General features: G+C 37.9%; 1 protein-coding gene across 1 annotated transcript in view; it reads right to left on the bottom strand.

Moving 5' to 3' along the window:
• LOC139635976 (C-type lectin domain family 4 member F-like) overlaps positions 1 to 13276 on the bottom strand; it is a 31143-nt gene that overhangs the window by 15388 nt on the left and 2479 nt on the right. Inside the window, exons 2-7 of the mRNA XM_071503590.1 lie at positions 12121 to 12189; positions 11601 to 11669; positions 11291 to 11353; positions 11008 to 11070; positions 5083 to 5151; positions 4768 to 4830 (exon numbers count right to left, since the gene is read on the bottom strand). Of these exons, the coding sequence (XP_071359691.1) occupies positions 4768 to 4830; positions 5083 to 5151; positions 11008 to 11070; positions 11291 to 11353; positions 11601 to 11669; positions 12121 to 12189 (396 nt within the window). The remainder of the gene's footprint in view (positions 1 to 4767; positions 4831 to 5082; positions 5152 to 11007; positions 11071 to 11290; positions 11354 to 11600; positions 11670 to 12120; positions 12190 to 13276) is intronic.

Genomic DNA, 13276 nt, shown 5'->3' with positions numbered 1-13276 from the left:
GTTTACTAGCTTAGTTAACTGGCAGCTTTGTTACTGTAAAACTAGTTCACAGTGTTTTTTCATACTGATGTGAGTTATTTAGGACGATGTAGATATGTTGTTGTGTCACACTTGTTCTATTTAGATTTATCTTAAACTCAAGACCATTTATCTCCATATGTTTATTTCAGACGACACAGCTTTACATCCCTGTGCTGTTGATATCACCAAGTTGTGGGAATAAAGTAACTCTCCAACAACAAAGGGTTCTCTGACCAGAGTCATTTCCATCATGTAACAGGTCATACTCATTTACCAAGGTTACACTTCCTCACAATGCCTCTTGGAGGCAGCAGTGTGTGTGATCACTGAACCTGTGGTGGTAATCCACTGCACTTTCCTTTGTTTCAGAGGTGAGATGTCAAATTAGAAACAAAGATGCAGGTTAAGAGGACTCACAGAGAATGAAAGGCAAGGCAATGATGAGAACAGCTAGCAGGATACACAGGAGTCCAAAGCCCACAGCAGCCCGTCTGTACCGTGTTACTCCTGTGTGTCAGACCCACACACACACACACACACACACAAACAATCAGATCCATTTTTTTAAGTTACATTGACTTACATCAATTCCCTGGAGACTTACTCCTAACCTTCACCTTTCTCTGAGTATCACACATTCATCAGTATGTGAAATTATATCACAACTTACACATGCACTTGCAAATACATTGGCAGATCACAGACCAGGGGGCAGATGCATAAATGATGTGTACACACAAAAACTGCACACAAACCACCACTTCCTGCACATGAATTGGTATTTTTGAACACAGAATGTACAATGAGACTCTCCATTACTGCACATGGAGTTATTGAACTAAAGTAAACTGATGTGCTCCCATTTGTTATCTGACCAACAAGTTGTGTTTCTTTTTTGTCGTTCTTTTCTGTGTCATACCTGATAACTTGTGGCACAGACAGTGTTTTTGTCTGTAAACTGATGGATTAAGGGAGAATCTTCCTCCATTTACAAACAAACAAACAAACAAAAATCTTTCTAATTAATTTAAAAGTTCAACATTTGTAGGAATCTGGTCTCAAATGATTGCAGCAAGGATTTTAAAAGACTCACTAAAACTCAGTGGTTTGAACTGCAAATATAAAAGTTGCTGAGGATATAAGCAAACCACACAGTAGTCAGGCTAGTGAATTGTAAATCATCATGTACATGTAAACTATCAAACATGAGCCACCTCTGTTGACTTTAACAAGTGGTCTAAGGTGAGCATCACAGCTACATGAAAATAAAGTAAAGCAAAACAAGAAAGGAGCTCAAGATGCAAAAATGCATTGATGATCAATGTAAAAGCAAAAATGTTTGACTAAAATTATATTTAAAAAATATATTCATATCTGCATTTAATACTAAGATGATGATTTTTTCCTTTGTGGATTTATTTCTAAAATCCAAATAAAAAATGTAATACACAAGATAAGATTATTGTGAACATTATTGCCCATGTTGCTGTTTTGTAAGTCAACCTCAAAATGATTGGGATTTCTGCCTCACCAGGTGCTGCAGCAGGAACTTCACTGTCTCTCGCAGAGCGGCTCCTTGATGCATCGTCCCTGACTTTAGCATAACGTAAGTTCTCATACAGCTCAGGTTCATCTTCATGGACAACCATCTCCATATTTCAGCCTCTGGTGAGTGATGAAGCTGTGGTGTATAAATGGTGCTGGTCTTGTTGTTCTATTTCACAGGAAGTTGTTTTTAAATAACCTCCTCCAAAATAACTGTTTCACCTGCACAGTGGCGAATAGTACACCGCACCACCCCCACCCCCCATCCCACAGGAAGAAGCAGAAGCAGGTAGGTTGCATGCAGAGGCTGTAGTTGGTGGTTCAGGTGGCCACTGCTGGGAAGAATCTGCAAATGAAGGGGCAGTGCTGGCAGCTTGAAAAGGCCGTGGGTGAAGATTTGGATTGCAGCTGTCTGTCTGCAGGTGGAGGAGACAGAAGGTGGAGCTGCTGCTGCAAGTTGCTGGACATGGCAGGAGATGGAGGTCAGGACTGCAGCTGTCTGACAGAATCTGAAGGTGCAAGTTTCTGGCAGCCAACTCATGAAAAATTGGAGCAAAAACAAAAGTTTTGCATTTTTATTTTTGTATATACCATGACCGTGCTTTTTACAGATGTCATGTCAAAGACAAACTCTATCTGCAAGTTATGTCTTGAAGAAGTGGAGCAAAGTGAACATTCAGCCCAAATCTTTCCTCAAATTATAATATTTCAATCAGTCAAGATAATTCACTTGAGCAACGGGGACTCTCCTCCTTCAAGATGTTCATATGGTAGATATGATACGAACTGAACTGACAGACCAGATACAGGCTCAGTGAACATTACACTTAGACAGAAGACATTAAGAGCATATTTTCCCACAGAAGAAGTGACAGGATGTGGTCACTATGGGACAGATGAGGTACCAAGAGAGCTGCTGTTCACTCAGAGGACTGTTTTTGATTAAATGGTCAGTGTAAAACCAGAATTTCTTCACTAACTGTATACAATGAATGAATATACATTATTGTCCTGGCTGAAAGAAAATGCTACAACAACACAAAACTCTTAACAGTATTTTTACACAAAATTTTACTCACATTTTACAAAATTTTTTACACAATTTTTTACACACATTTTTACACAAATTTCAAACTGAGTTTGAAAGAATGGAGAAGGAGAGTGAAATTACAGGGCAATATTTTAACAAAGGACATACATATGATGTAATTTTTTGTGAAGTCCACATTGAAATGCCAAAACAACAGAAAAACCAGCCAACATCTGGTGAGGAGAGAGACAGGGCAGAGCAGAGCAGAGCAGGCACTTGTTATTATTTATGAAAAGCTCACTTTTCCCCATCCACACTAGAATGCAGCATTTTCCACATGAAAAATGTGGGCTTGGGCGTGGATGTGAGGCCAAAACAGGCACAAAGTGTGGATGTGGTTTCAGTAACACTTGTGAAAACTGGGACTGTCCTGGCTCTGGTGAGTCTGGATTGTTGAGTCATGGAGGCATTTTCATTTCACAGACCCAGAAGTTTGTATCATCACATGGTTTATCATTCCAGTTTTCTTCCATTTGATTCAACTTTACTTCTCCACAGTCTTCTTCTGTATGTTCATGGCTGTTAGGCTCATTATCTGCCCAGTAGCTGAAACCCAAAAACAAAACATATGTTTTTACAAACCAAGAAACATTGAATCTGCCATGTTGAACTGTAACCCAATGTCAGTTCAGTCTTTCATTGACAGTAATACTATTTTCAAGCTATTTCTTGCATAGAGACTGGAAAATGTGTGAACCTTGTTGTCAGTGGAGTCCCATCAACCCATTTCCATGTCCCCTCTGTCTCTCTGTCACTGAGTCCAATCCACACATTATCCTTCAAATGTCTTGTGAAATCCTTTTTATACAGAGAATAAAATTTATATATAATTGAGAATTTAAACAAATTTGAATCCATCCTCTACCACAGTCAAGGTGGATTCATCAGTGTGTTTAAATACACACGTGCACACACACACACACACACACACACACACAAACATACTGTACCTGTTCTTCTTTGCTGTTGATGATCATCAGGTCTGCACCTTTTTGAAGACAGTCGTCTCTACTTCCTTGCCAGGTTTTCTTGGTAGCAGAAATGTAATAGACACTGTTGCTGAAATACACCCAACCTTTTTGAGCATAGAGAAAAACAGAAACATCTCATTAATAACAAGAATTAACAAATGATTTCTTGTTGGGGTGAAATTTGTTATTTTTGTGTAATTTGTTATTTGGAAAAAAGGGGAAACAGCAACAGCTGCTGCTGCTGTATGAATGAACTGTAACTATGTCCTGTGCTGTTAATATAACAGACTTTGTTCTTTTAGTGAACAGTCTGAACCTTGAAGTAAACGTGTCTTTACTGTATCAACAAGAACCTGTGACACCACAGTGACATCAGTATATTTCCTGTGTTTCAGAAGCATGAGGTATAAAGTAACATACAATGGAAATACTCAGGTAATACAGACGTACCTTCAAACTGTGTGTAAGTGTCGTACTTGAGTAAATGTGCCTCATTAAGTTTCACGTCTTTGGCTGAACACAGGGTCATGGACTGCCAGCAGCCTGACATGCACTTCAAATACTAATAATTTCTCATGGTACCAGAAACAGAAAGAGCAAAATGTTGGTAGACAAGCTTCCATTTGAAAACAAATGTGACTCTGCAGCACAATGTAGTGTTGGCCTGATGGTATCAGCAGAGTAATAATGAGAACTGTCAGATTATATAGTACAATCCTGTGAACTCATTAAAATGACTGAATTCAATATGCATCATTTACAATGGTGGATCATCAGACAAGTCTTTGTGACTGTACATATTTTCCCAATGTTCCACTCATATGTCTTTGGATCATTGATTATTGTTATAACTGATTTGAACCTCACACTCACCTGTGGTTTTCATTATCCTCTTCAACTTGTCTCTCTCTTCAGTCAGAGAATTATACTGTGAAACTGTCATTTTAAGTAGAGAGGTTACTATTATTTTCATTATTTATTATTTTCATTTTTTCAAAAAGTTAGTTCACTTTAAAACTTAATTTCCATGTTTCTGTGTTTTTTATCATTACATCACATTAGCTTTCTTCCTCTGTTACTTTATGTTCTTGACGTGGAGACAAACTATTAACTGTTAACTACTTTCTTCATCATACTTACCAGAGGTCTTCAACTTCCTCTCCAGCTCATCTCTCTCTGCAGTCAGAGAATTATACTGTGAAACTGTCATTTTAAGTGCAGAGATTCCCATTATTTTCCAACTCAGTCAGTCATGTTCACAACCAAAAAGTCAGTTCACTTTATCATCACATCACATGAGTTTTCTTACTCTGTGTTACTTTATTTTATCGACGTAGAGACAAACTATTGACTAGAATATTTAACTGGGAACTTTATAAGTAACATAACACTTAGGACTTGCACCCTATGATATCAAAGCTATTTTTACTGATGTGGTTTCATCACCATGCTTACCAGAGATATTCAGCTTCCTCTCCAGCTCATCTCTCTCTTCAGTCACATTCTTACATCTGGCTTCAGTGTCTGAAACATAATTTTCATGGTCTTTTGCATTAATCTGTCAGATTGTTGGTTGTTGGTTTCCTCTAGTTGATCTAAAACTCTGTCATTAGCTTTCTGTCTCCTACAAATTACATTTATACAACAAAACAAATACATTGTGTAGGAAACATAATTACATATTTTATAAACCATACTATGTTTTCTGTTAACATGATGAGGAAATGTTGTTAGTTTACATATTTGACCCTTGATATTTTTATGCATGATGACATGATCGCATCACATAATTTCTGTAGATTTGTCAGATGAACATTCACGCTGACAATCTTGTGTTCTACCAAATCCCAAATGTTTTCTACTAAATTCAGATTAAACATTGTCATGTTCATGAAACTAGTTTGAGATTACTTTTCTTTTGTCACATGGTGCATTATCATAGTGGAAGTAACCATTAGAAAATGGTCAATTGTGGCTTTAAAGCAACAATTATTCAAACCATGATTGGTGGGTATTAAGGGACCCAAAGTGTGCCTAGAAAGCATGCTATTCCACACCATTACATCACCACCAGCAGCCTGAACTGTTGACACATCGCAGGAAACAGCATTGATTCATGCTGTTTTTGCCCAGTTCTGACCCTACCATCTGCAGCCTCTGCAGAAACCCAGATGCATCAGACCAGGCTACATTTTTACAGTTTTGGGGAGCCTGTGCCCATTCCAGCCTCAGATTTCTGATCTTGGTGCCATGGTCTGGCCTGAAGGGACTCTTTCTGTGGACTTTTGTATGAACTTTATGTTTGGATTTTGCATTTTTCCTGTTTTACTTTGAAATCACTTACCTTGTGTGCCTCATGATTGTTTTACTTCCTGCCTTTGACCAGTTTCCCCTATTATGATTGCCTGTCCCGCCCTGATTTGTTTCACCTGTCTCCAATCATCTCTGCCTCCCTTGTGTATTTTAGTCTGTCTCTTTCCCTCAGTATTTCTTACTTCTTACTGTACTTTTGTTTTTGGAGTTTGGTTTTGCAGCTTCATTTCACTGGATTTGTTTCTGCATCAAGAAAGACTTTTCTGTTGTTCTTTGTTTTAGATTTAGGCCTCCGTGCCCATAATAGCCAGAGCCGGTTAATTGTTTTCAGGTTGTCTGTCTCTCTGTCCATACGTATGTACTGTATGTAGGTATGTCCATCCCATTCTCGTGGACGAGATATCTCAGTAACACCATGACAGAACTCCCTCAAATTCAGCACAAACATTCACTTGGACTCAAGGATAAAATTATTTGATTTTGGTGGTCAAAGTTCAATAACTTAAAAAAAGGACTCACAGAGAGCAAGACGCAGAGAAATGTTGAGAGCAGCCTGCAGGATACACAAGAGTCCCAAGCTCACAGCAACCAGTCTGTACAGTTTTACTCCTGTGTCACACACACACACACACACACACACACACACACACACACATCAGTGCAGACTGCTTCATGAATGTCCCCGACAGTCTTCACATCAAAACATGTGATTAATATAAGGTGAGCATCACAGCTGTATGAAAATAAAGTTTTAAAAAAAACAAAAAAAAACACAGTTTTCAAAAATGCATACATTAACGACATTACAAAAAAGTATTAATATCTGTTTTTAATACTGAGACGATTAGTTTTTCTTTTGTAGGATTTATTTCTAAAATTCAAATTTAAAATTTAACGCACAAGATAAGATTATTGTGGACATTATTGACCATGTTGCTGTTTTGTAAGTCAACCTCAAAATGATTAGGATTTCTGCCTCACCAGGTGCTGCAGCAGGAACTTCACTGTCTTCTCCAGAGCGGCTCCTTAACGCATCGTCCCTGACTGTAGCATCATCAGTGCTGTCACTGAAGGCAGACTTCTCAGGTTCATGGGCAACCATCTCCATGTTTCAGCCACTGGTGAGTGATGAAGCTGTCTGTTAAAGTGTGCTCTACAAATAGTGCTTGTCTGTGATCTGAAACTTCCTTTATATTTTGCTCTGCTAACACAGCAGTGCACTTGAGCTTGAGCTTGAACTTCCTCATTTTTTTTTCAGGAAGTTTTCTTTCTTAGAAGGCTTTGACACACTGGGTGTCTCAGTTCAACACTAACACCTGTAAAACAACTATCATCAACAAGTAACCCTCCTCCTCTGATAACACAGCGTCCTTATCACTTAAATATTTTCCTTTTCTCTCTTTTATATTTTTGCACTGTCACTTTCCAAACACAGTTTTAAATCATTTCCCCTATATATGTGAGATGTTCTAAGCCTTTCCATAACTTTGTACATATATGTCTCAGCAGTTTTTGGTGGTAAAATTTGGTTAAAAAAAAATTTTGATTTCCATATTCTTACTCCTACTGTATGACTGTATTAATAAAACAGTCATCATTAATGGCCATCATGAAATAGAATCTATTTTACACAAGAGTAGTACAACTGGAATTGCCATGGCACATTTAGCTCTCTCTTTAAGTGAGTGATAAACCATAAACTGAGCATTAATCTGTAAATGAGCTTGTATTTCTTGGATGTGTGGCCGAATATGAAGCCACATAAAAGGAAACTCATGTTTTATTTTTTGTGGTGGATGACGTCCAACCCAACCTTTGAGGGTGGCTGCTCGATAAAACTCAAATACACTACTACACTATAATGCAAGTTTGTGTAACTTATTTGTGCATCACAATCTACCAGCAGAACACACGCGGTTGAATGTGTGTGTGTTGTGATGTGATGATGATCTGATGTTGCCACATCTGCTCCTCTTTATCAAATTGTGTTGCTTGATTTCAGACCTTGACTGTGACAGAGTAAGTGAAGGGAATGTGAACAGCTCTGCTAAAAAAAAGTGAGCCACACCCATACATACTAGTTGCACCAAAAAGCAAAAGTAATAATGTGACAAATGCCCTTACCCACGCTGATCCCTACTCTTCACAGAGACATCCATTAAAGGATTCTAGAGGCTTGCTTTCTTGTGTAGTTAGAGTTATATTGTACTCCTTAACTTTAAATGTATAGCATCTCCAAATACTTGCTATCAGATAGATGGCTTGTACTTTTTAATTGACTGACACACGTATTTTTCATGGTAAAGGAGGAAGTATCTCTATCTGTACCTTATCTATTCTACAGTGAACACATTTTCTCAGTTCTGTGCATAACCACATGTTGCCATTTCTTCTATCTCACTGTTGATTTGGTAAACACTGATTTTTGTCAACAGTTATTTATGGTTGTGTTGTGTGTTTGAGAGAGTGTGTGTGTGTGTGTGTGTGTGAGGGGAATGAAAAGCAAAACCTTGTGTGTGATTTCCTGGTTTTAGTTGGTACGTTCTTAGGTCCAGATCATTTTCTTGTTTTCTGAGTTTTAATTACAATAAATTGTCTCCATATCAGACTTCAGTGAGTTTTATATTTTACCGAGTGATGATTTTAGATTTTAGAATTGATGCTGGGGAAAATCTGAGTTCCTCTGGCCCTGGTGGAGATTTATTTCTAAAAATGTAAACAATCATAGATTTAAATTCTGTCATTGTATGAAGTCAACTCACAGGGAAACAGCAGAAGACGTTTATTTAGCAATGAATCCAAGCATGCATAATGTGTAACACTCTTCATTATCCTTTTCATTATTTTTCCCAACCAAAGCTGTGACCCTAGTTGGACATTTGTTCTTATGTATGTGGCCACTTTTCCTGCAGCATAATAACAGCATCCACACAAAGCCGACAAATCTTAAAACACTTTACTACACGAGCATATTCAGGGTTTTTTTTTTTTCACATTGAAATGCCAAAACAACAGAAAAACCAGCCAACATCTGGTGTGGAGAGAGACAGGGCAGAGCAGAGCAGAGCAGGCACTCGTTATTATTGATGAAAAGCTCACTTCTCCTCATCCACACTAGAATGCAACATTTTCCACATGAAAAATTTGGGCTTAGCGTGGATGTGAGGCCAAAACAGACACAAAGTGTGGATGTGGTTTCAGTAACACTTGTGAAAACTGGGACTGTCCTGGCTCTGGTGAGTCTGGATTGTTGAGTTATGGAGGCATTTTCATTTCACAGACCCAGAAGTTTGAATGGTTACATGATTTATCATTCCAGTTTTCTTCCATGTTATGGAACTTCACTTCTCCACAGTCTTCTTTTCCAAATTGATCATTAGGTTCACCACTCAGCCAGTAGCTGAAATCCCAAAACAAAGAAAATGCATTTTTAGGAAAGAATACAACCCAAGAAACATTTAATCTGCCAAGTTGAGATGTAACTTTTTCTTGCTTAGACACTAAAAAATGTGTGAACCTTGTTGTCAGTGGAGTCCCATCAACCCATTTCCATGTCCCCTCTGTCTCTCTGTCACTGAGTCCAATCCAAACATCATCCTTCAAATGTCTCGTGAAATCCTTTATATAAAAAAAAAAAATCAAAAAAAAAAATCAATATAACTGTGAATTTAAACAAACTTGAATACATCCTCTACCACAGTCAAGGTGGATTCATCAATGTGTTTAAATACACACACACACACACACACACACACACACACACACACACACACACACACACACACACACACACACACACACACACACACACACACAAACACACACACACACAGATACGGAGACATACTGTACCTGTTCTTCTTTGCTGTTGATGATCATCAGGTCTGCACCGTTTTGAAGACAGTCGTCTCTACTTCCTTGCCAGGTTTTCTTGGTAGCAGAAATGTAATAGACACTGTTGCTGAAATACACCCAACCTTTTTGAGCATAGAGAAAAACAGAAACATCTCATTAATAACAAGAATTAACAAATGATTTCTTGTTGGGGTGAAAGGGTAATTTGTTATTTGGAAAAAAAGGGGAAACAGCAACAGCTGCTGCTGCTGTATGAATGAACTGTAACTATGTCCTGTGCTGTTAATATAACAGACTTTGTTGTTTTAGTGAACAGTCTGAACCTTGAAGTAAACGCGTCTTTACTGTATCAACAAGAACCTGTGACACCACAGTGACCTCAGTATATTTCCTGTGTTTCAGAAGCATGAGGTATAAAGTAACATACAATGGAAATACTCAGGTAATACATATGTACCTTCAAACTGTGTGTAAGTGTCGTACTTGAGTAAATGTGCCTCATTAAGTTTCACGTCTTTGGCTGAACACAGGGTCATGGACTGCCAGCAGCCTGACATGCACTTCAAATACTAATAATTTCTCATGGTACCAGAAACAGAAAGAGCAAAATGTTGGTAGACAAGCTTCCGTTTGAAAACAAATGTGACTCTGCAGCACAATGTAGTGTTGGCCTGATGGTATCAGCAGAGTAATAATGAGAACTGTCAGATTATACAGTGAAATCCTGTGAACTCATTAAAATGACTGAATTCAATATGCATCATTTACAATAGTGGATCATCAGACTTTTCTTCGTGACTGTACATATTTTCCCAATGTTCCACTCATATGTCTTTGGATCATTGATTATTGTTATAACTGATTTGAACCTCACACTCACCTGTGGTTTTCATTATCCTCTTCAACTTGTCTCTCTCTTCAGTCAGAGAATTATACTGTGAAACTGTCATTTTAAGTAGAGAGATCACCATTATTTTCCATTTCAATCAGTCATGTTTACAACCAAACAGTCAGTTCACTTTATGTCTCCATGTTTTTTATCATCACATCACATTAACTTTCTTACTCTCTGTTACTTTATGTTATTGACGTAGAGACAAACTATTAACTAGAATATTTAACTGGGAACTTTATAAGAAACATAACACTTAGGACTTGCATCCTCTGAAATCCAAGCTCTTACTACTGATGTAGTTTCATCATCATACTTACCAGAGGTCTTTAACTTCCTCTCCAGCTCATCTCTCTCTTCAGTCAGAGAATTATACTGTGAAACTGTCATTTTAAGTGCAGAGGTTACCATTATTTTCCAACTCAGTCAGTCATGTTCACAACCAAAATATCATTAGCTTTCTTACTCTCTGTTACTTTATGTTATTGACGTAGAGACAAACTATTAACTAGAATATTTAACTGGGAAACATAACACTAAGGACTTGCATCCTCTGAAATCCAAGCTCTTATTACTGATTCTGAGTTTCTTCATCATACTTACCAGAGGTCTTCAACTTCCTCTCCAGCTCATCTCTCTCTGCAGTCAGGGAATTATACTGTGAAACTGTTATTTTAAGTAGAGAGATTACCATTATTTTCCAACTCAGTCAGTCATGTTCACAACCAAACAGTCAGTTCACTTTATCATCACATTAATTTTCTTACTCTGCGTTACTTTATTTTATTGACGTAGAGACAAATTATTAACTAGAATATTTAACTGGGAACTTTATAAGTAACATAACACTTAGGACTTGCACCTTATGATATCAAAGCTATTTTTACTAATGTGGTTTCATCACCATGCTTACCAGAGATATTCAGCTTCCTCTCCAGCTCATCTCTCTCTTCAGTCAGTTTTTTACATCTGGCTTCAGTGTCTGAAACAGAATTTTCATGGTCTTTTGCACTAATCTGTCAGATTGTTGGTTGTTGGTTTCCTCTAGTTGATCTAAAACTCTGTCTTTAGCTTTCTGTCTCCTACAAATTACATTTATACAACAAAACAAATACATTTTGTAGGAAACATAATTGCATATTTTATAAACCATACTATGTTTTCTGTTAACATGATGAGGAAATGTTGTTAGTTTACATATTTGACCCTTGAGATTTTTATGCATGTTGACATGATTGCATCACAAAAAAGTCAGTTCACTTTATCATCACATTAACTTTCTTACTCTCTGTTACTTTATGTTATTGACATAGAGACAAACTATGAACTGGAATATTTAACTGGGAACTTTATAAGAAACATAACACTAAGGACTTGCACCCTCTGAAATCCAAGCTCTTATTACTGATTCTTAGTTTCTTCATCATGCTTACCAGAGGTCTTCAACTTCCTCTCCAGCTCATCTCTCTCTTCAGTCAGTTTTTTACATCTGGCTTCAGTTTCTGAAACAGAATTTTCATGGTCTTTTGCATTAATCTGTCAGATGCATTGTTGGTTTCCTGTAGTTGATCTAAAACTCTGTCTTTAACTTTCTATATGCAACTCTCAAGAAATTACACTTTTACAACAAAACAAACACATTTCATAGGAAACATAATTGCCACTGAAGTATAACTCATGGTCATGTTCATTATGTGTATTTAGCATTTTCATGGTGAAAGTAGGCTTCAGAAAATGGTAAATTGTGGCCAACAATCGTTCAGCAACAATCATTTTAACCATGATTGATTGGTATCAAGGGGCCCAGTGTGTGCCAAGAAAACATGCCCCACAACATGACACCACCACCAGCAGCCTGGACTGTTGACAGGTTGGGTCCATGGTTGTTCATGTTGTCGATGCCAAATTGTGACCCTGCCATCAGAAATCCAGATCCATCAGACCAGACTACGTTTTTTAGTTTAGTGACCCTGTGTCCACTGCAGCCTCAGGTTCCTGTCCTTGGCTGACAGAAGAGGAACCTAACGTGGTCTTCTGCTGGTGTAGCTCATCCACCTCACCACAGTTGTAAAGAGTGGTTATCTAAGTTACTTTAGCCTTTCTGTCAGCTCCAACCAGTCTGGTCATTCTCCTTTGTGAAAGAAATGGGTTTTTTCAACACCATTTTGAATGAACTACAGAGTCTGGTGTGTGTGAAAATCCCATTTAGTTTCATTTAGTTTGCTCACAGATGGTTTACTAGCTTAGTTAACTGGCAGCTTCGTTACTGTAAAACTAGTTCACAGTGTTTTTTTCATACTGATGTGTTATTTAGGATGATGTAGATATGTTGTTGTGTCACTGTAAGATGGAACACTATTACGGTTGGACTGTACAGCAAATAAATGACTCACAGGCAGGTTTTGCAGGTGTAACCGATGAGGCCTTTTATTTATCCCTCTTCTGGAGCAAGCAGCCCAGCATCAGACCAGCAACACACAAGTTGTTAAAATGGCGCCTTTTTATACTGTGCACCGGCCAATCACCTCGGGAGACTCCACCCAGTGCTTTCTCACAGATTAACACCTTTTTTTCTTTTCTTACAACCCC

The sequence above is a fragment of the Trachinotus anak genome, unplaced genomic scaffold (assembly GCF_046630095.1).
Source record: "Trachinotus anak isolate AG129_WGS33_773 ecotype Australia unplaced genomic scaffold, CSIRO_AGI_Tana_v1 ptg000019l, whole genome shotgun sequence".
Lineage (NCBI taxonomy): Eukaryota > Metazoa > Chordata > Actinopteri > Carangiformes > Carangidae > Trachinotus > Trachinotus anak.
The sequence above is the reverse complement of the archived record's forward strand: the minus strand, read 5'-3'. Positions and strand labels throughout refer to the sequence as shown.